The sequence below is a fragment of the Chelmon rostratus genome, chromosome 24, assembly GCF_017976325.1.
Source record: "Chelmon rostratus isolate fCheRos1 chromosome 24, fCheRos1.pri, whole genome shotgun sequence".
Classification (NCBI taxonomy): domain Eukaryota; kingdom Metazoa; phylum Chordata; class Actinopteri; order Chaetodontiformes; family Chaetodontidae; genus Chelmon; species Chelmon rostratus.
Window position 1 is genome coordinate 7,488,728 of NC_055681.1, and position 23,386 is coordinate 7,512,113.

A 23,386-nucleotide genomic window follows, 5' to 3' on the forward strand; every position below is an offset into this window, starting at 1 on the left:
GATTGTTATGTACTGCAGTAAAAATTCCCCTCTGACTGATACATTGTTATCATTTAAAAGGTGAAATACTCCTTTAATCCTAATGTGTCAAATCATAAGGCTGCAGACACAGTCATAGAGATCAATCTGGGGTATCATTTCTTTTTTTATACATTTAATAACCAATTCACCAATAAGATTAAGCCACACTGATACTGGGTTAAAGGGCTGATATTCGCCTTCCTGACTCCATCAGGGAGAGAAAAACAGGCTGGAAAAGTCAACATATTTCACTCTCTTTACAGTTTTCAGAACGTCCTTTAATGATTTAATCTACTGTTAACAGAATTTCTTCATCTAATTCTGTTTCTGAGGTTTCTTCCACACAGACGACACAAAAACACTGAATGTTGGGAATTGTTTGGCATGAAAACAAAGACAGTAAATGTACTGCGTTGGCTATTGGCAGCTTCAAGACAAAAATATTGGAATGAGGCTTTAATAAGACCCTCAGCCTGCTGCGTTGAAGATGACAGATTTTTCTGGAGGAGTGTGGGACAGTAAAGGGATCCTTGCTTGACATCTCATAATAATCAGTCAGAAGAATGATGACGATTAACAGTTTGTTAGAAAGAGGCACTTCTTCATCACCGCTCTTCAGGAAATAATACAAATACGCACAAAACTGGATTTTTGTTTCAAAAGAAGTGACGAAGTCTGAAACAAAAGGTGGGAGGATTTAACGGCTTTTGAATACGACTTCCTGCTTCTTCCTGTCACGTCAACCTGCACTGGAAACTGATGGTGCCTGTCTGCGAGGAAACGATGCAATTATGCAAAAGAGGCTCAGTAATAATTAAATAAATTTGTAGGATCATAAACAGAGTGCAATTTAATACCCGCTTCAGGATCACTTAAGTATGATGGAAAACTTGTATATTTCCCAGTTTTTCCCAGCGGTATATAAGAATAATTTCTAATGATATAAACAATGAAATTAATGCAGCCAAAAAGCAACATAAAATCCTTGATTATCCAATAAAAATTATCAATTCATTTCAGTTCATTTTTGCTTTGAGCATCCCAGCTGCCAGAGTGTTTGCTGCAGGTCTGATGGTGCCAAACAAAACATTTCAAGACCTGCAAACGCCAAAGTTTGCAGCATGAATTTGACCACATGCTGATGTGCAACTAAAGTAGGTCGTCAGTACATAACTAACCCGTCTGTTATGACCAGCTTTTAGCATCAAGCTGTACATTATATCTGTTTGAGGACACGACCTCAGGGGTCGATCTGCATTCTTTTTAATTTAGTAATGATTCCACAATTAGCCGCTTATGTTCTAACTCATATCAAGACGTAACTAGAATGTAAGTAACAGAGTTATAAACCTGAAAATATTCATTAAATCAAACCTGGTGTTCTCTAATTAGCCCTCAGTGTTGGTGGCGGGGTCCGCCACTCTTGCAATGACAAAGTGATTAATCCAGCATTGCATGTTTTTTAAAATTTCGTCTTGGTGACACCCACCTCACTTTACTGTTCACTTCCTTTACACCATGTCAGAGCTGCTTTGAGCTAATGCTAATGCAAGCCTAATATTTCCTGCTGCTGCTACTTCACATGAAAAGAAATTGAAAGCACCTGTCATCTGGTCCACAACAACAAACAAATCAACATAAAAACAGTTTGTGGTGCAAAAACAACTGAACCTCTGTATTACAGCACAGTAAAAGTCACTCCTGCAATTCAAAAATGTGAGGATTTGTGTCCGAGAATAATCTCAGTCACTAGTAAATTCTTATAAATGCATTTTAATTTTTTCAATTTAGTGCTGGCGACTACCTTCTATCCTTAGTTCTCGAAAAGTGTTACAGCAGAACCAAACTGAATTAAATTCCCATTTTGTTTGATTTCATCACTTTTCTTCACTTTTAAGGAAATCAAGTTAATAACTTATCAAGAGGCACATATTTTGCTTCACACTCACTGAAAGGCAGTAAATGTAGTGCACGGCGCTCTGAGGGGAAAACGCCACCAAACGTGCCTTCAGCTTCATCCAAACATTCAACCCAAACTCCCCAAAAACAATCCATTAAAACAGCCATGAGTCTAACAACCGCTTAAAAAATGAGTTACTTCTTTCCAGATTTTTCTAGACATCACTGCCTTATTAAGCAAACGTTTACAATAAATCTCTATAAATACAGTGCTGTGTCCACATATTGACTGATTCCTAGGAAGTATCCAACATAAATTAAACTGAAGTGGAACTGTTACACCACAGCAGCAGAGTTTTACTTGGATCTGAAGACTGAATTTGAGGCAAAGTGACTTGTTGAGACGGATGTTTAGCACACAAAGAGTTTAAGCTCAGTTTGTGTGAATTAAAAACGGTCAGTCTGTGTTTTCTGCTGCGAAGGCTGGGTTTTCTTTCGGCCCTCCTCTGTCTGAGGACGGGTGCGTTTGGTTTTTGTCCTCGTTAGAGTCTGTGGGTGCCAGGCGGGTGGTGTTCGTTTGTGTGGGTGTTTCTGAGGTGGCTGGTGGATCTGTGCCGTCATCGCTCGGGTGTCTGCGTGCTGTCGCCACCGCCTCGTGCTCAGCCGACGCCTGCTCATTAGGTACCTGGCAACAAGAGGAACAAACAATGATGGCGGATGACTGGCAGCCAGATTTGCGGTCACACATTTGTAGGCACACATCTGGCACGAGGAACATTTTATAACCATCTTTCATCTAAATCAGTCTAATTATGCACAAACCAGACAGAAAACAAAGAGCTAGCTGAAAAAACTTGCTTGAGCTGCTTTGTGGCTAGCTACTCGCCAACAGAAACATTAATGCTAACATGTTAGCTTCCACTAGTTATGTTCTCTAAGCTGTGAACTGGCTGCACAAAACCAAACTCTGACAATGACTTGATTTAAAAACAACCAAACTTCCCTTGATGTCTGACTCCATCAGCTGCACTAAAAAGTCTACATCTTAACCGTCTTCAGCCTCCGGGGGGTGGGGGAGGGCGGTTACATCACCGGGGAGCAATTCAGGCATGCGTTCATGACGTCATGAAACGGTCATGGGAAATTCGCAAGCACAGAAACACATATGCATGCATGTACACGCCCACATAACCCACGCACACACTCAGGTACACATGAGTCACTGCTATCACCACATGCAGCAACACACAGAGGAAACCCTGGACACCCCCACGCACCACACGGTAGTTTTCCATCGACCTTTGCATGCACAAACGCCTCACCTTTCTTCAGTGCGTATATGAGTGTGTGTGTGTGTGTGTGTGTGTGTGTGGGCAGCCGGTCAGAGGAAGAAGTGTCAGAAAGTTCAGGTTAGTGAAAGTTATAGAAACATTTCCTGCACAGTCATTAAACTAGCAGACACAACAGATGGAAAAGAGTATTAATATTATTATTGTTGTCAAAATGTGACACGAACTGTTGCTGCAGCTACAAAAGCATTTCCACTCACTAAAACATGAGGTTTTTTTTTATATTTAATACTGTCATTTTCCTCAATCATAAAGACCCAAAAAGTACTTTCAGAGTGTGATATTAGTACTTTAACTTGGGTAAAGGATCTGAATACATCCTCCAGCACTGATCACTGTTAGCATATTTTCATTATTATTTTTCATTGCTAATTACAGGCCTGTTTGTTTTTAACACACTTGTTTTTACACAGATTAAATGTGCATTTACTCCCACTACTCATCCATGTTTATGTACAAGACAATATGCAGTACATACTCGACACGTACCAAACAACCAAGATTTTAGTTACTGATGTTTATGTTTTCTTATCGACCTCTATCTGTCTGTCTATCTGTCTGTCTATGAAATGCCCTACAATGGACACTGTACAAAGAATAAATCTTTGTTATTTCAGTAAAAACATGACTGGCTCTGTTACATTTACTCTTTTAATACAGTGCTGAACGTGTTTTGAATTGCCGTTTTGTTTACCTGAAGTGGTTGAGTCTCTGGAGGCGGTCCGCCGCCCTTTGCCATGTTCATCATCTCCCTGATCTGGACGATGGCGAAGGCGACGGTGACCCAGGGGGCACCAGAGAGCACCCAGGCCGGCCTGGTCACGTCCTCCTGCTCCTCCTGGTGTTTGGTCTTCTTGATGGGCACCACAGCGGCCTGGCAGGCTGGGGCGGGGCTACCGGCTGCGTTCTGGCTCTGCACCAGGTCGATGGTGGCGATGGGAACCGGGCTGGAGGGGACCGGGATGTTCTCAGCCAGCATTTTGTCCTCTGAGGGAGGAAGAGGCGAGAGGAAACGTTACAAAACGGGGCAAATATTACAGTTTGGAAGCACTACTGAAACAAGGTTTCACTGGGTCTTTGACAGCTTCATACATACTGTATTTATAATCAACTCAACAATGGCGATGCGTGTCCTCAACATTAAGTTAATGTGATGGTTCTTTATTACTATTAAACTATTAAACTGTGGGTGAGCAAGGTTTTCCCACCTTTCTTCTCATTGTCTCCGGCGCAGCACTGGATGAGGGAGAAGATGAGGAGGATTACGAGGGAGGCCATGCCTATCCCTCTGAACGTCTCTGCAGCACCTGCAAAGCAGACAAACGTCACCAGCTGATGCAATACAATATTTTAAAATATTCTGTGTGCGAGCATGATCCCGCTGTCGGGTCGTACCAAAGTAGTTGACCAACACTCCTCCCACCATGGCTCCACAGCCGCGGCCCAGGCCGAGGTGAAGGCCCTGCAGGATGCCTTGCGCCGATGTCCTCAGGGCCGGCGGGACCGCCGCACTCAGGAAGGAGATACAGGCTGCCCAAACTGAGGCGTGGGTCAGACCTGGAGGACACACAAGGACACACATGAATAATATAAACTGGAGCTAAAATTGTTTGGCGATTGTCAGAATAGTTTTTGGAGAACACTGTTCTGTGGCACAGAGGCACAAGCTATTCTCTCACATTACAGAGGTTCTGTTCATTTAACTCAGCTCAGATAAATGTACCAGTGAGCTGCTGAGTAGCATTAAAGGTCAGGGAAAGACAGCGTTTGTCCTTTATAACAATGACCAATAAAACGACGTCATATGCTGTTATCATCTAACGGCTCAGCTCTGGTTGAAAAGCAGCCGTATATAAACGTGGGAGACTGGATGTGAGAAATCTGCAGCTGTAATATTTGAAAATCCAGAGACCTGGCTGACCTCCATGTTGAAAGTACATTTTTATTGTATTGTTTATTTTTTGGCGGTTTCTCAGGACAGATTTGCCCTCCAGTACGATTTCACGTCTTCGAGCGAACAGCTGAGAGTCTGAGCGTCCACATTCGTCTTCGAGTGTTTTGGCTCCAGTTTCGGTGGTAAAAATCACACTTTATTTGTCAGGGTTACTGAAACTGAGATCACAACATACCACAAGTGGAATATGATTCAACAGTGGTACCATTATGAACAGCCTGAGCGCTGCTTTGTTTAAAGCACATTACTTTGGATGATTTTTTTCTGACATGTCTATTCATTTTCTTTGTTTCATGTCTGCTTGGAAAACGCTTTGTAGCTTCTTCTGTTTCATTTCTGTGAAAAAAAACTTAATTCAAACAACTTTTCTGGGAGAAAACAAGGTTCTGAGGTTGTTCCTAGGCTTTTAGACCCCACAGACAGAGATGTTAAGGAGTTATGTTACACTGAGGGCCTAGTGTCATTAAAGTAATGAACCTAAAGTAGTGACTCAAAATCAATCAGCTAAAATAAACTAAGGCATATATTAACCTCTCCTGTTGTCAACGGTAAACTCAAGAGAGAAATATCTGTATTATAATAACTCACAAACAACACCAGCTTGTTTGGAATAACAAGCAATCTATAATTTGTGCCATTAAAGTAACACAAAATCAACCTGATAGTGATTAAATATTGTTAAATAGGTTTATTTCAATAAATTAAAATTAGTTTCATTGCAGCAATGTTAATGACATACATGCTACATGATTTATTATTTGATGTCTTTATTTGAGCTGCAGATATGTTGGACGATAACTAACAAGAACCCGCAGTAGAGAAAATGTTAATGGTTATATTATTTTTAAATGATTATTTAGAAACAGTGTCATTACACAATCTGTCCACCAGAGAGTGCTAAAAAGCTGATTTTTCAACTGGATGCTCAGTGAATATCAGGTCAGTATTCTTTAATAATCAAACTGAGTGATTCTTATCTGAAATGTTGATGTAAAATCAAATACATAAAAACAAATAAACGTACTGGTAGCTGCCTTTCAAAATCCAGCATTTCAATCAACAGCATTTATTTGCGCTTTTATTTTGGCAACAGTTAAGCTTCCTGTGTGCAGTGAGAAACCCACTGTGTCACATGACCCCAACGCCCTCTCACAGTAGATGATGACTCTTTGTGTGCTCGAGGTGAACAGCGGTAAAAATGGAGCCTCCGGCTGAAGCTCTTCCTCATACTTTCTGTCTCGCGGTGATGTTATCACGAAGTTGGCAGCTCTTGGAAAACTTGAGGCGACTTCAATGTCAAAACGGCAGCGGAGTTGAACTAGTTTTCACATGTTTGTTCTGTGATGCATCAGTGTTTCCTCAGGGCGGACAAATCAAACAGACTCTGACAGCTCCTCGTTGATCTCTTTACTACGACATTATCATCCACTCCACTTTACATTTCTACTACACACTAGAGGAGGAGAAGGTTTGATGCAAATGGCAGCTCTGCTGGTTTTCCCTGCAGTATTTAATGATATCACCTGGCATCAGGTGTCCTTTCAGGTGCTGGGGCAAACCTTGGGATGACTCTCAGTGACTCTTAATCATAAAATAGGCTGAAACGTATGAATAACATGAAACAGTGATAAAGATAATGTTGCTCCAGCGTCCTGCACAAGCACAAAGTTCATGTGAGTATATTCTAAGCTGCAGCAGCCTGCAGTGAACCAGGCTGAGGGAGGAAAAAGGGCGTCTGATAAGCCTCCGGTTAGACAAACACACTCCAGCTTCCTGTCCTGTCCCCGGGGTCCTAGCTTCCAAAGTTCCCTCCCCATGGACTGAGCAGTGAGTGCACGTTACCTTGAAGGACCTCCATGGGCAGGACGGTCCAGGCGTTCTGCAGGTAGGAGATGTACAGGTAGCGAGCTGTGTTGCAGGCCAGGCCGATGTACAGCACCCTGAGAGGGAAAAGGCGGAGGACGGGGTTTAAAGAAAAGCTGGAGATGGAGCTGGAGCAGAATCCTTTGCATGCACAGTAGGATTGCTTTTTTATTGAAATGGAGCATATTTATTAGAGTTTTGGTGACATTTAGTTCAGAAATTATTCTGTTCCGTCATCTGGCCAATTGATTGAACTGACTCCTTGTTTCATCGTCCCACATTCAAAATCAATGATTGCTCTGTAAACTATAAAGCTCTCCTGTATCTGAAGATGAGCATCAGTTCTCAGCTCTCTTCCTCTACCCAGCATCCTTTGTATGTACGTTTTTTTGTTGCTATGTACAAGAAGCATGTTTTTTACACGTTTGGTGCGTTTCAGTTGATTATTTGCTGTCATTTAAATGTCAAAAACAATGACAAATGTCCAAAGTGATGCTTCTTAGAAACCAGCAGTAAAATAAATCCAAAGGTATGAAATTAACAACGAAAACAAAAAGGAGGAAATCATGAAAATGTTAAACTCTACTTGAGAAACTTTAACATCGCTAAAACTGTCACTGTGAATAGTTTTATTCTTTATACTGAAAAAGAATAAATTTAGACCTCTTCAAGGTTAATTTACTCGATTTGTTTCAACAATTCAGCCTGACTACCAGGCTTCAGTCAATGAATCAGCTCATTGTTCCGCTCTTCTTCTGTAGTGCCTTCATGAGGCAAGTTCAACTGGTCTTTGTTCTCAAGAGGACGAACACACCTGACCTGAACGCGACACACCCTGCTGATCACCACACAGGATTACTCCTGCGTTAGTTCATCCAACGAGGGTTTGCTGAGCACACACTTCAGACACATGATGCATGTGTCTGAGTGACAGCTGAGGATCTCCCACTGAAATCATGAATAATTTAAAACTCCACCGCAGCTTATCTACTAACGACAGCTTTGTTTTTTATCTTTGGGTAACGCCCGCTCTTGCATCCTCCCTGACAATTAAAGGATTCAGACCAGCGATCATTTCGTCACTCGGCTCCTGTTCGCTGTCCTGACAAGTTAACACACACACACACACACACACACACACACACACACACACACACACACACACACACACACACACACACACACACACACACACACACACACACACCTCTTCACGTGATCTCCACTGAAGCTAATAAGAGCTGCTAACCAGAAGACGCAGCCGTTTGCTTGTGGCTGGAAGTTCAAACAATGCTAACAATGCTAATTCACTGGAGGGCAGGTATTATCAAGTAACACTGATTAATTATGTTGATGCAGATACACTCAGTCAGCAGTTTATTAGCTGCACCCTGCTAAAACTAATGCAGTCTAATCCAACTGTCTTGCAATAAGATTAACACATTTATGAGGTCAGACTAAATATCAGAAGATAGTCATCTGCAGTTGTATGTCAGAACCAGACATACAACTGATGAACAGATGATCCTTCAACAGCTAACAGGTGGTAACAGAGGACACCTGCAGACTGCGGTGACCATTTCACATCCTCTTATCTATATACAGACAGATCGGATGCTTCTGCTGCGGCTCCTGTATGAGGGGAGGAAGTGTGTTTGCAGCAGAGTGTCACATACACACTGAGAGGCACTGCAGCATAACCTGCAGCAACAGGTCCAGTGTTTGTGTGAAGCAGCTGTTCGATCAGAGAACACTTGTTTGTCACAGCCTGAAGGAAGTCTCAGTTTTACCTAATTTTTACTGTCTGACTCTTAATTGGTCATATTTATTTGTACCAATTCTCTCAAAAAAACCAAAGCAACTCTTTGCTTCTAGGAAGATGCTAAATAGAATGAAGTCATTACACTGATAGTAAAAATAATTCGACCCAAGTATTATCTTCATAATTATGCATGCAGGTTCCACAATGTCCCATAACCTCAAACGCATCTGTGATTAAGGTTCAGCATGTTGGGATATGCTGATATTATATAGTGGCTCTATATGAAGCTAAAAAATGTACCTCCCAGCACCTCTAAAGCTCGCCTGTTCAGTCTGCAGCGTAAAAACAATGCTTTTCTTTAACAAAAGTTGTGTGCTGGACTATTTCCTGTAGCTTCAAACTCCTGTTTAAGTGTGTTTCATTTTATGAACACAAGCAGTTGTACAAGAACTAAAAAGAACAAATAAATATAATTATGATTATTATCATTAGAACATGCATGTCTGTCCACACTCATGATGAAATGGAAGTTCACTATATTGACACGTATGATGCCAGTGAATAATTTCCACTGAGAAACAAGCTGTCGTCACTCAGACTGTTTTTCCAGGAGTACAGAGGACTGATAGAGAGCTTCATCACATGGTGCAAGAACAATCATCTGAAGATCAATATCAGCACAACCAATCAGCTTGTGGTGGACTACTTCCTAAGAAGGCTGGCGTCCTTCAACATCTGCAAAAAGCTGCTGCAGATTTTCTACCAGTCTGTGGTGGCGAGCACCCTCCTGTACGCAGTAGTGTGCTGGGGGAGCAGCTTAAAGAAAAAGGACGCAGCACGCCTGGACACTCCGTCGTTGGCATAAGGCTGGACAGTCTAACATCTGTGGCAGAGCGACGGACACTGAACAAGCTCCTGTCCATAACAGACAATCTGATCATCCACTGCACAGCACCATCTCCAGGCAGAGGAGCAGCTTCAGTGACAGACTGCTGTCATTGTCCTGCTCTACGGACAGACTGAAAAGATGGTTCCTCCCCCACGCCGTATAGCTCTTCAACACCTCTCGGGGAGGGCGAAAAAACAATAATCAACACAACAACTCCGAACCCACTACACGCTTACACCACACCAAGTGTGGACAAACCGACTGTTGCACGCTGTCAACTGCACTACTGCGCTCACACTTAACCGTCAGATGTCTATCTTGTATAGCTTGATTCTGTATTTTTATCTCACTATTTTTTTTTCTTATATTGTTAGTTGGTATTTTGTATTGTATTTTTGCCTCCTTACTTGAAAGCTGTTCTTTTTTGCATGCCCTTGTTTTTCCACCCTTTGAACTGCTGGAAATGTAAATTTCTCTTTGGAGATTAATAAAGTATCTATCTATCTATGTACAAAGCTTCAAATATGGATGCTGCAGCAAAGAAGGAAGAAACTGTAAAACATGGATGCTTCACACACATCTTGAAAAGATCTCAACTCAGTTTCAAGGTGGACACCCAAGATTGGTGTCACCAATTCAGTATCTGACCAAATGTGGATATGGTCCCAATCTGCCTTCTGTTCCTGAGTTATGGCGTTGAATAATGGCCAGAGAAATGTTTTTGCAGAACATTATGACGCCACAGTGAAGCTGACCTTTGACCTTTTGGATAGAAAATGTCGTCACTTCTTTATTTTGTCCTATGAGACATTGTCATAATTAGTGACAGGTAATGTTATGGTCAAAAACATGTTGCCTGAGGACACAGTGACCTTTGACCATGAAAATCAAATCAGTTCATTCTTAATTTGAAGCAATTCCCTGAAGAACCAAAATGAGATGAAAGAAGGAACTGTGTGAGAAAATAATTATAAAGAATAAACTCAGGGTTTCCAGACGTGGCAAGAGGTCATGAGATAATCAGCAGGAAAGAAACCAGAAATAATCTCCAGTACAAACTTATGTTAATTTTCCCAGACTTTTCCTCCATTATTTGCCTCTTTGTCTTCTAAAGCTATTTTTATCTTTCCACGCTGCTAAAAATAAAAGAAAGACAAAGCTGAGGAGTGATCACAAGCAGACAGTGAAGATTCAATATCCTGCCCCGGAGAGAATGAATAATAAATTCTAAAAGTAAACAGCAGCAGTTGCTTTTAAACATAGCCGTTTTTAATGAGTGACAGATATATATAAAGAGCAGCAGCAGCAGCAGGTGTGTTTAGTTAGTGATGATTAAAATCCTTTCAAAAACACTCCTTCGCCTCCTGTTGACTCAGGACTTGTTTCCTGGAGGCCTCGCAGCTGAAATCTAACACCACGCTCTCGAATGTCCCCGCTGCCCGCGAGGTCCGGCCCCCCGAAATCACCCCTGCAGAAACCCACAGCATCAATGGCAGCATTGTGTCCGACTGCAGAGCAGAGGACGCTCGGTTTGAAGCCCATCAAAGCTGATTTACTGCGACGCTCGTTCGGTTTGAGCGGTGAATTATCAGGCTGCAGGCAAATGAGGTCACAGGGGGTGAGGAAGTTGAACGGACATTATTCCATTATTTCAATTAAATTATTTTATTCCAGATCAGGATTTTGTTTGGAGTTTGCCACATTTGTGCATGTTTGAACTTATTTGTTGCATGAAATACAGCACTTAACTGATTAAAAATATCTGCTTTGTGTGTATTTTAATGCAATGAAAAAATGAAATTCAGACAAAATCATGAAATAATGATTTATTCTGTGTTCTCAAACATGATGATTTACTGCTTTTCTCTCATTTTTATGTGAGTAAACTTACTATTTTTGAGTTCTGCACAACTTGTGATTCTGCCATTTTTAAGGCTAAACAATTAATTGTAAGAATATCTGATGCATTAATCCGTCATATCAATTGTTAAATGCAGCCCATGCATTGTTAAAATTAAGATGAAAATAATGAACCCTCTCAGGTGGGTCTTACCTGACGTGTCCGACCAGCTCGATGAACTTGTGGCTGGTGAAGTAGGCGGCAAGCTCTGAGATGTGGCTCAGGACGGAGCAGACCCCGAACAACGTGGTGGTCCCCTTCAGGTCCTCTAAGTGCCAGTACAGGAAGGTGAAGACGAAGCCGTAGCCGAAGCCCATGAACCAGGCGACGAACAGGACGGAGCTGTAGCGCACGCTGCAGAGGAGCTTCAGCAGATCGCTGTAGTGGAACTCCTCAGCGGCGTCGGGGCTGATGGGAGTCTGGTCCGAGGAGCTGGACTCAGGTAACGCTCTTGGGCTGTCCGCCTCTGCCACCACCCCCTCTGGGAGCTCCTGCTGGTAGTTGGCTCCTTTTTCGAAGTAAAACTGAGTGGCAACGATGAACGCCACACCCATCAGCACACCAAACACTATGAAGGCGATCTGGTAGTTGTGGAGGCGGAAGTCGGGCACGTCGCAGCCCATGCCGTCGATCATCACTTTGATGTGTGTGTGGTCGATCCAGATGCCCACCAGCAGCATGGCCAGACCCCAGCCCAGCGAGCCCCACATCCTCTGCAGGCCGTAACGGTCGCGAGCTTTACCCAGGTACTGCAGGGTGACGGTGTCCACGATGGTGACGGCGGGAGCGCTGAAAAACTCGCCCACGATGATGACGAGTAGGATGAGCAGGAAGATGGTCTCCACCTGGTCCTTGTTGTAGATGATCTGGTACTCCTTGGCTTTGGTTGGAGCAGAGGAGGTGGTGGTGGTCGTGCTGGGGTAGGTGGTGTTTGGAGTGGGCTGTGTGACGTCTACGCTTCGCTCATGCCTGTGGGGTTCCCTGAAAAAGGAGTTCAGGAGTTCGGGAACACCATGAGGGTCGAGAAAGCTCCGCCGGCTTCTAGTGCGGTTGGTGGAGTTGCTCGGGTCCGTGAAATTACCGTGAGGGTGAGTCGTCATCACCGGCGCCACCGTCGTCAGAGGGGCAGCACCTTTTTCCTCACACTTCATCTCAGCTGGTTTGACAAAGCCAATGCCGCAGTTGAACACCAACCAGCACAGGACAGAAAACAGGAGGACGGCTTTGCCCTTCTTGAAGCGGTCCGCCACCACACCCCAGAAGGGGGCGCTGCAGAACTCGATGAAGTAGCGGATGCCGACGAGCAGCCCGCTGCGGCTGGCCGACAAGCCGAGCTGCTTGTAGTACACAGCCAGCAGAGGGTGCAGTGAGCCGTAGGCGGCGTAGAAGAAGAAGTAGAAGACTTTGGAGACGAGGAGGTGGCTGTTGATGCGCAGGCACATCCTCTCGCAGCAGTCTATGGAGTCGGGCTTGGAGGCCGGTGGCTGTTCAGGCGGTACGTCTGAGGCAGGCGCCGGCGCAACGCTAGCCTGCTGCTCCGTTGACAAAGTGTTGAACGGCTCAGCCAGCACATACTTCCTCTTGTGCTCCTCCTCGTCGTCTGTCAGGATGGCAACCTTGTCGTCGGCTGCCATATCTGGAAGATAAGGAAACAAGGGTGAGAGCAGCTGCAGGGCGAGACGGCACCAAAGTTCAATAACCAAATGATGCTGAATTTATCCTTCGGCTGGAAGGACTGCCTGCGATGACAACCAGAAATATGTCTGGCAGCAAAGCAAACACGACAATTTAATCTGTATTTAAATAACAGCTGATCCTCTCATCTGCTTTGAAATGATTCACATGGTGTTTCCTTCTAGAACATCAATAATTCTCTTAGTCTGGCATGAGAAAACAGCCAATACTGATATAAATACATGTCTCTTGAGAGGAACATTAGGTGAGCCTTAAATACTGCAGACACAGACAATAAATAATCTACAAATAATAGTCTGAATCTAGACCTGGATGGAGGTAAAACTGTTACATTACCTTTGGTTTTCATAAATTAGTTACTTTCAACATAGGTTGTGATTTTCAATAATGATCAATACAGGTTGCCATGGTAAAAACACCAGCACATAGTCAATTAAACATCAGTGATGTGACATCCGGTTGGGTGAACCTCCAACGACCGCATGAAGTCCCCGGACCCCAGTTTGAAAACCGTCTGACCGTCACCGACTGTCACTGACGGTCCTATGCGGAAGTACTCGGTATCTTGAACAAAGCTAGTTTATTTTACACGAAAACAAACCGAATTCAACCAATTTTAAAAGGTGCAAATTACCTAAATTAGCAAAAATTGCGTCAGTAATTTTAAAAAGAAAGAGCAGCGGCTAAACGGGCAGGAAATTACTCTGACGTTGCAGCTCTGTGGTCACCTCAATTAAACTATTTAAACACATCAAAACACTGAACGTAAAACACAACACGCCATTTACACAGATCCGTTTCCTCACCTGCTCAGGTCACCGCTCCCATTAAATTATGACTGCGCAGTTTCTGTTTGATTTTCTGTTTCCTCGGTCGGACATTTTTCACACAAAAGCCGCCATAATTAGTACTTTCATTTTGCGGATAATGTCTCAATTCAGCGCAACGTGCTCATGTGTTTATTTTATAATAAATTTAAAGTGTTTCTCCGGCTCTGCTCGCTTTGTATTGAGAACAACCGCAGCTCGTCAAACCGGAGTTCCCACCTGTCCAGACACAAAGCCATCAAGTCCACCATGATGGACAAGCGCGCTTCCGGTCTGCGCCTCCAAAATAAAAGTATTTTTTTTTTTAGCATTGGAAGGCTATTGAGCGCTATGGAATTGGAAAACTAACCCAAAGCAATGCGATGATTTATCACGTTCCTCCACAGAACAATGTAATAAACTTGTTTTTGCATGATGGTTTCACTCAGTGTTCAAACTTAATATTCCACTAGACAAAATGATAGCACCTTATCAACAATTTATTTCAACAATTGCTATTTTATTTTTTTTAATAGTTTAAATCTTATTTCACACAAAAACATCTTGCGAGCCTTACATGACAGTAAATTGATTCAGTGCAAATAAAAACAAGCCGACTATGTCCTACTGAATTGAGCATTTTTCACTCTATTCAGAGCTTTTGAAGACCAAGGGTGAAGTAATTGTACAATTAAATTATTGTATCGATATCCGGTAGCCTTCAGTGCAAAATTCAGGTGTCTTGACGCACCAGAGCGACTCCGCCTGAGAGTCTCCAGTGTCTCAGTTAAAGGGGAAACTTGTATTAATCACATACGGTACAAAACATTCCTGTAATTCATTTTAAAGTGAGACTGCAGACTGCCGGCCTCTGGTTTAAGTGCCTGTGGGAATAATAGCGTGTGAAAATAAAACACGAAATCACCATAGAGAACATTGAACGCACCATGTGGCAGTGATGTGACGATATTAAAGCAGCTGTAAAAATACCAGTATTTATCATCGTGTTAATTATAAATCATACAGAAAAAGCTAAATTTCACACTCAAAACTACTACAGTTATGAATGCTCTGTTTTGGAGAGTTCCTATTCAAATATGAAATTACTACACAATTAAAAATAAAGAAATTCTCCCAGAATTCAAAATAAATTTGAAAGAGTAAGTTTTTAAATCTATTTGATGTGATGGAGAATTAGAATTAAGATGAAATAATACACATCAACACAGATCAAACATTTTTTCCTGTTTTTTTCCAAACTTTTGTAACAATGTTTTATACATGAGGCCATCTTGCATCTTGTAGTTTTACATCTCTCTACTTTCTGTAATTAACAGAAACGCTGCAGCTGAGTATAATCAATGCTCATTTCAACGTGTGCCCGGAAACAACAAACCCCACCCATCTGCTGTTTCAAGATCATGAAATCAAACACCATGAATGCTTTCCACTGCAGTAAACCTGTTCACCTACAGGGGGCACTGCAGACTTCTATTTTACATTCATCAGCTGACGTGATCTGCGTTGAAAACTGCTTTTTTTATTGCATAAATATAATATATTGGCAAAAAGTTTGTCCTAAACGAGACATGAGATACACTTAAATGCCACACTTGGAGATACATCAGGAACATGAACAACACACAACCACTGCTGTAACTGCACCACATCCATTCGCATAAAAAAGTGTATTCACCATTCAAACATTTAAGATGAGAAAATAAAACTTCTTTATTTATATGAAGGTTACGTTTTATGGGGGAAAACTCCATAAATATACTGCATTTCAGAAAATGAAAGTGTTTTTTTATATTATGAAGCAGATGTTTTAGAATAATACCCTTTACAGTGTCGGTTTAAAAGGAAGGTTTATTTGGCGCAAAGCAGATGGGAAATCCGACCAAATGAACCGCAGGATCTGAAATCTCTTCTCAGGCGTGCAGATTTTCCTGTGGGATTTACAAGTGATGCAACAGTTGCCTGGAAATATTGCCTGAAAGTCAAAACGCTGTATTTTAAGCTTGTTTTTCTGTGTCAGAAAATAAAGAAGGGAGAAAGAATTGTGACACATTTCAGGTAAATAAAAGAAAAGATGTGTTTCAGTAGTCCGACTCATCTGAAAGCTCTCCCTGCTGCGTCCAGTGCTTCCCCTTCTTCTTCTTCTTCCTCTTCCTCTCGCCCATCAGCATGGCGGCCAGCACGGTTGTCACCACGGTGATGGAGATGATGAGCACGGTGACCGTCTCGGCGAGGCACAGCTCCGTGTCCACGTCCATCAGCCTGTAGTCCTCGAGGACTGGCGGCTCCTTGCAGGTCAGGTTGTAGTAGTCGTCCAGGAAGAGCCTCTGGATGCTCCGCAGTTTCCGGAAAACTCTCTGCAGGTCGCAGTCGCAGTTCCAGGGGTTCCTCTCCAGCAGGATGTGGGTGCTGTAGGTGTGGATGTTGAGGAAGGTTTTGAAGTCGACGGTGGACAGCTGGTTGTCCACCAGGTTGAGTAACGTCATGCTGGTGAGGGGCTTGAAGACGCCCATCTCCGTCTCCCTGATCTGGTTTCCGGCCAGGTTGAGGACCTCCAGGGAGCGCAGCATGGAGAAGATCCCGCTCCTCAGAGCCGTCAGCTGGTTGTCCTCCAGGTGGAGCTGCCGCAGCGTGCTCATGGAGGAGAACGACCTCACCTGAATGGTGTGGATGCTGTTGCTGCTCAGGTTTAACCTCTGGAGGCCGTCCAGGTGCAGGAAGGCCCGGCTGTCCAGGCTCGTCAGGCAGTTGTGGGCGAGCTGCAGCTCCCGCAGGAGGGCCAGGCCGATGGAGAAACCTTCAGTGAGGGTGGAGATCCGGTTCCAGCTCAGGTCCAGCTTCTGCAGGAACTCCAGCTGAGAAAAGCCACCGTCCTCCACCTCGCTGATGTTGTTGTTCTGCAGCAGCAGCACGCGGAGCTTGCGGTTTTTGTTGAAGGAGCGTTCAGGGATGATGGAGATGTTGTTGTCGGACAGATCGAGGAGCTCGGTGGTGGGGGGCACTCTGGTGGGCAGCTGGGTGAAGAGGGCCCGGGAGCAGATGGTGAACTTCAGATCTCCTCGACAGTCGCAGCCCAGCTCGCACCTGTTGCTGTAAGACCTGGAGGTCTCCACCACCACCAGGAGGAGGAACAGGAGCTCCTTCATGGCTCCACCGCTGTCTAAAAACAACCACAGAGAGGAGTTTTCTTTTTATTCAGCTCTCAGAAATTCAACAAACGTGTCAACAAAATGTCTGCAGGACCACCGCAGTCCTCTCCAGGCGCCTGACAGTCGAAAGACTACTTCAGATACTTCATGGCTTTCAAACTGGCCGCTCTGTGTCGATGAACAAAGCCTCCAAACAATTTGGTAAAACGTCTCCACATCACGAGTTATAAATGGCAAAAAAACTGACTGACTGGTTCATATATCCAGTATTAAGCTTTAAAAAGCAAAGTCAGGGGAAATATACTCGATTTGTGAAGCAGACGTCTTTTTCTATTCAATAAAATATCACAGCTCCTCAGATTTGTCTTGTATTTGAACTACTAATATAGAAAATCACTGCAGAACTGTTTTACAGTAAATAAAAGCTTTCTGCAGAAGTTTTCTGAGATGTTTTTTGTGGAACCACATCGGATGAAAAACAGCAAAGCACCCCAACCTGGTTCCTGAAAGCCCCGGAAAGGTCTGGGATGTGAGCAGCCTTTTTGAGCAGATACACGCATACTGAAATGGTTTTTGATGTACTTCCCCGTGTGGAGCTGTGTTTCGAATGCAACAGAGCACCGTTACTGCAATCATTTTGAATCTGACCTCTGCAGTATGTGGATCCATGTCGAGTATTTCCTGGAACATAAAGATCAAGTGGCAGACTACTGAAACTCGCCTTGTCTCCTCCTTCACCGTCTGGTCTGCATTTTGTCACTGGTGCATGTGGAGTAAAGGTTATTGAACTGCATTAACAAGCGACGATCATCACAAACAGACTTGATGCTCTTGAACAGCCAGAAATATATTTAGAATTCAAATCTACAACAGAGCAATATGGTTTGGAAAAAGGTTTCCTGTGATGTTAAAGTCCATGTAACTTGTAGTAATGCAAAACAACTGGTGCGGTTCTTTAAGGGCATTATAAAAGTCCTATATAGAGCCACAAAAGTACAACATTACAAACCTTTAAAAAACAATTACATAACATGACCGCTTCAAACACTGTTTGACTCCTTGATCTGTATCTCTGCTGCAAATATCAAAACTCCAAACCAGGCTTCCTATGAAACCATAATGAGGTCAAAAAAGGTGCTGAATTTGCTCCAAGATGACATTAAGTTCCTCTAGAGTACAAAAAATGTTCATCTCCTTTTGGAGAGGAAGGGGAAGAGCCTGTGACAGTCTTCCTTCACTGCTGCTGCATCACGAGATCTTCATCAGGATGGAGGGAACAAAAACTTCATTTTTAAAGCAACACAGCTGAATAAAGGCTTTTCATATACTTGTTTATCTTCTTCTATTCTTCTCCTGGCTCCAGCTAAGAGCGCCTACTGAGCCCCTTTTCTTTCACAAAATCACTGGACGACACACAGAGAGAAATTCAAGGAACAGTTCAAAGACGAGGATGAAAAGAGCTGCTTGATTTCCTGTAAATGTTTGTGTAAAAACTCTGTAATGTTTGAGGTTTTTCTTACCAGCAGCAGCTCCCGTGTTTCCGTCTGTTTTATCTGCTGACGGTCGTCAACATGTGGCCGGCAGCAGGTGGAAACTGGACATGACGGAGGGGAGGGGGGGGGGGGGGGGGGGGGGGGGGTGGAGGGAGGATTGTCACAGCCCGGAGAAGCCGACGAGCGACACCACAAAGACAGAGAGATGGAAAGAGACACAAAGAGGAGAGGGGAGGAGAGGAGAGGGGAGGAGAGGGGAGGAGAGGAGAGCTCGTCAATTATTCACCATGCAGTGCTGTGGTTGTGGGAGGGGGTTATCAGGGCTGCTGAGGGGAGCTTTAAGAGATTGAAGCCAAACTGGGCCACAGATATGAGAATTAGAAGGTCTGGACAGATTGGACTGATTGCAGGCCGAGCAGTGTTTATCTCCAGGTTTTTTTATAGACTTTATGTGTTTAATAAAAAATAAGTGGTTCATACAATGCGATGTTCTTCTGATCTGGATGAGTTTCTGTGGCGAGAAAGGCTTTAAAAAGTGGAGGAAAAGTTTAAAACCCACTTTCTGCACTGTGTTTACGACAAAGAATAAGGCAGCACAAACATGAAATATGAATATGCTGGTCATGCATTACAGAAATATTCTATCAGGAGGATATGTATGAAGGAGAGGCATCCAGGAAACAGATCACAGACAGCTCTGAGAGTAAAATATGTTGCTTGTAACACACCAGATATGCAAGTCTGTCGGGGTATTCAAGGAAAGATATTTCGCATCAGCACTATTTGGAATTTTTGCTCCAAGTGTAGAACTTTTGTCCCTTCCATAATATTTCCATTTTTTTTTCAACACAAATCTTGGTTATTTCTTTTGCTTCTTTGATTCAACAGGTCACAAAGGAAGTTTTTTTTTTTTTGTGCTTCCAAAGAATAAACTGCAGAAATGTGTGAAATGTTGTACTGTTATTCCTCTGGTTCTAACTCATTGGGATGATTTTCAATTTCTTGATCTGACAACATGACCAACACCGCAGAGGTCGAAGGTCAGGACCTGCTCTTTTAAGTACCTTGTGATTTTGGTGATTATGTTGGATAAAGAACTACAAATTGTCAGCTAAGAAAGGAAATCTAAAGGCGTCACACATAAAAAACTTTGAATAAGACAGCAGAAAATCTGAAGCTGTGACTTCACTGACTGAAGGCAGCTGCAGCCCAGATGTGACATTTTTTATTCTTATCTGTAGGATGAAGCCGGGATGTATTGGATAGATGATGAGGGGACCTATTGGTCACAGAGAGGAAGATTACACTAATACCGTCCAAATCCCCGGCCCAGATAAACCACTCTCTGCTGCCGCCTCCATCCACCTCCATTAATTGAGGAATCAGAGCTTGTAGCCCAGTTTGTAGTGCAGCTCTTTAACCTAAATTCTGTCTGTTTTCTTTTGCTTTGGGCTGAGTATCAAGCACTGGTACCACAATGTAAAAACAAGGTCAAAAGTCTTGCATTGAAATAGAACATATGCAAAAGTACAGAAGTATTACAAAGAAACTGTACTTAAAGCATTAAAAGTACTTAATGCAGAACAGTGAGAGTTATTTATTGTTATTGATTTATGGATGTTTAATTTTAAGTCATTTCTATATGTTTGGGAAATTTAATCCATAAAAATGCATCATAGCTTGGAAACTCATGTGTTTTGTATGTACCTGTATGTATGTGTAAAGTGGAAATATACAAGTTAATCTCAAATCTGTACTTAAGAATAATATTTGAGGAAATGAACTTAACTTAAATTCTTAATTCTTTCTTATGTTTTTCTATAATGTCATAAAAGTTAAAAACAGGGGGTAACAGCTAGCCTGGTTCTTAGCATGTTACATCTCGTTTGTTTAATTTTTGTGCTTTGTATTTGTGTCTCTCTGTGCTGCTTATTGCTTGTTAATGCTCTCCTTCTTCAAAAAGAAACAAAAACATTGAAGTGTGAATTATCACCTTCCTCCACGCACACAGAAGCACCATTTGTTGACATTTTGTGCATTTTTTTCCACTTGTGTCAGCTGTTGGAGAGCGTGGAGACTCTTCAGTTGTTCCCTTCCAGACGGTGTCAGTGATGCACAGTCATGTTTCCTCTCACAGATATTGGGTGTCTGCAGGGATCCAGTTTCACTGCGGCCTCTGACTTGACCTGGATAATTGTGCTGCACAATAACAGCAGCTGGAAACTACTTCAGTTACCTCCAGTCTGTACACTTAACATGATTACTGCAATCGTTCCTGCCATCATCTTTATACCCTCAAATACCCACTGAAATGACTTCCCGTCTTCTGACACTGCTGCTACTGCTACTGCCTCCACTACAACTGCTACTACCTCCAGTTCTTCCAGTTCTTTATGCCCCCCTGCCAGACCCCCTGAGCCCACCCAGGTCATCAATGACAGCCCTGCTAAAAATGTCCACTGGCTTGTGGACATTCGGTGATTGGGCAGGGGTTTTAGTACCCTGTTGACTGGGAGGGATACGGTCCTGAGGAGAGGACCTGGGTCCCTCTCTCTTTCATCCTGGATCCCCAGCTCATCAAGCTCATCTTCCACCAGTGGAGGTGCTCACTGGGGGCACTTGTTGTGTCTCCCTGTGTTTCCCCCTTTCCCTTTGTGTCTTGTTTGTTCTCATGTCTGTTCTGAATGGTCTCTCCTGTTGTTTAACCCTTGTGTCTCTCCACATGTCCCAGGATCATTTCGCTTGTTTGTCTGCCTGCCAGGAATGCTCAGTTCCAGTCCTCCACCTGTCCTCCTGCTGACTCACCTTCAGTCATTCTTGTATCTGTATTGATCTTCTCCTTTGTCTTCTAGAAATCTTGAATCTGTGTTCTGCTTTTGGGGTCCAGCTCTTATTCAGTTATTAGAAGTATAGCATAAATATAATAGCTTTCAACCAATGATGACCACAAAGGTGTAGGCTGAAGCCTTACCATAAGATAATTACCACATTTATGAGCAATTGAATCCACACTGTCATATTTTTATCCTCTATATTATGTGAAATCTGACCTAGATGTCTATCAGCCAGAGCGATAAAGCTTCCTGTTCAATCAAAGATCAATAAATGCCACATATGTCAGTTGGTCTCACCTGGCCAGAGGCTGTGTGACAGCAGGTGAGGATGTTGTGATGTCATCAGTCTGACCCGTGTGCAGTATTCAATGTAGCCAGCAGGGGGCGAAGAAGGTCTGTTTGAAATGAAAAGAGGATTTTGAAAAGGAGGAAAGATGAAAAGAGATCTCTTTCTCTGCAGCAGCAGCAGTTCCAACACTGACAGTAAGAGTCGTAGTAATAACAGACAGAGTAGTACTTATATTAGCATTGACAATGATAGCAGTAGCAATAATAGGATCAGTTGATGAAGTGGTGGAAGTATTAGTAGGAGGTGTAGCAGTAATATTTATTTATTTTGTGGTTTATTGTACACAACTTCCACCTCGTTTTTCACCAGCAACTGATGAAGTAATGGTAGCAGTACTGGAAAGAGTAGTGGAATAGGTTGTATAGGTTGTGGTAGTAGTTGTAGTAAAGGTACAGCAGTAATTTCTACAGCTTTGGCAGTATGAGTACTAGCACAGCAGTTGAGGCTGCAGCAGTAGCAGCTGTTTGAACAGGAGTACGAATACAAGTAGTAGTGGTGGTTGCAGTAGTAGTGGTACATGAGTAATAATCTGAGCCGTAGTGAACATTGTGGACACCGAGGTCACTACGTGACGTCATTTCAATTTTTAGGATTTTAGGAGGTTCAACATTCTACGATTACACAAACATTTACACTTCTGACAGTTATTATGTAGTCATAGTTTGAAACAACATTTATCTGAAGGGGAATACCATTTGCAGTAAGAAAAAATGTGCAGTTAAATTAATAAAGAAACAAAGACATTTTGTGAAATTTCACAGAGTTTGGTTTATGGCTAGTCCAACATTTCCTCTGAGGTGAAGTTGGCTCCAAGCTGCTCTGTTCACACTTTGTTTTTATTTCTTTTGAAACAATATTTCTAGTTAGGTACCAACTAATTTCACTGTATGGTGGACTGTGTATGACTGTGTGTAAGAATAAAACGATTTGAGCTCTTCTGACTCAGAAATCTTAGCGATGTCCCTGCTAACACCATAACTCTAAGAAACTGATGACAGGGCCCACCCATCAGCTGTCAATCATCCCCTTCTCTGTCACTCACACCTCTGAGCAATAAAGTCAATTCAAATGTATGTCCAGAACCCCTTTTGACAAAAGCAGTGTTGACGTCAAGCTGTTTTACAGAGCAGTGCAGTGAACAGTGACTCTGCAGGTGTGCATACAAACCTCTACAGTGTGTGTGTGTATGTGTGAGTGTGACGGATGGAGGTGTTAATGAATGCGACAGCAGTGGTGCAGCGTGGCGGCTCGTTCACGCCGCTCCTCAGATCCAACATGGCAGCTCTGACTTGGTGACAGGAAGAGCCTCAGAGGGGTCACAGAGGTCAGAGAAGCACGGAGCGGGTCGTCTGGAACAGATTGTCCCTGCCGCTGTCAAGTCCTCAATCAGGTCCTCAATCTGACA

General features: G+C 43.0%; 2 protein-coding genes across 2 annotated transcripts; both read right to left on the reverse strand.

Moving 5' to 3' along the window:
- Nucleotides 1–277: 277 nt before the first annotated feature.
- LOC121627433 (major facilitator superfamily domain-containing protein 6-A-like) lies at nt 278–14,372 on the reverse strand. The gene is made up of 7 exons (XM_041966342.1): nt 14,139–14,372; nt 11,791–13,273; nt 7,066–7,163; nt 4,665–4,826; nt 4,478–4,576; nt 3,964–4,256; nt 278–2,605 (listed from the first exon to the last, which is right to left on the reverse strand). Exons 2-7 carry the CDS (start codon nt 13,269–13,271, stop codon nt 2,378–2,380), a joined length of 2,361 nt encoding a protein of 786 aa, XP_041822276.1. The 5' UTR covers nt 13,272–13,273; nt 14,139–14,372; the 3' UTR covers nt 278–2,377.
- A 1,572-nt stretch (nt 14,373–15,944) lies between these two features.
- On the reverse strand, nt 15,945–21,972 carry LOC121627565 (insulin-like growth factor-binding protein complex acid labile subunit). Its single transcript, XM_041966518.1, has 3 exons — nt 21,930–21,972; nt 18,826–18,899; nt 15,945–17,316 (listed from the first exon to the last, which is right to left on the reverse strand). Exon 3 carries the CDS (start codon nt 17,300–17,302, stop codon nt 16,238–16,240), a length of 1,065 nt encoding a protein of 354 aa, XP_041822452.1. The 5' UTR covers nt 17,303–17,316; nt 18,826–18,899; nt 21,930–21,972; the 3' UTR covers nt 15,945–16,237.
- Nucleotides 21,973–23,386: the final 1,414 nt, after the last annotated feature.

What these genes read in the sequence shown, in the direction of transcription:
- LOC121627565 (XM_041966518.1), bottom strand. Translation starts at nt 17,302, where the DNA reads ATGAAGGAGCTCCTGTTCCTCCTCCTGGTGGTGGTGGAGACCTCCAGG.
- LOC121627433 (XM_041966342.1), bottom strand. Translation starts at nt 13,271, where the DNA reads ATGGCAGCCGACGACAAGGTTGCCATCCTGACAGACGACGAGGAGGAG. An exon ending in GAGCTGGTCGGACACGTCAG is followed by an intron (nt 7,164 to 11,790) that starts GTAAGACCCACC and finishes TTTCCCTCTCAG; the next exon opens with GGTGCTGTACATCGGCCTGG. An exon ending in GCCCATGGAGGTCCTTCAAG is followed by an intron (nt 4,827 to 7,065) that starts GTAACGTGCACT and finishes TGTGTCCTCCAG; the next exon opens with GTCTGACCCACGCCTCAGTT.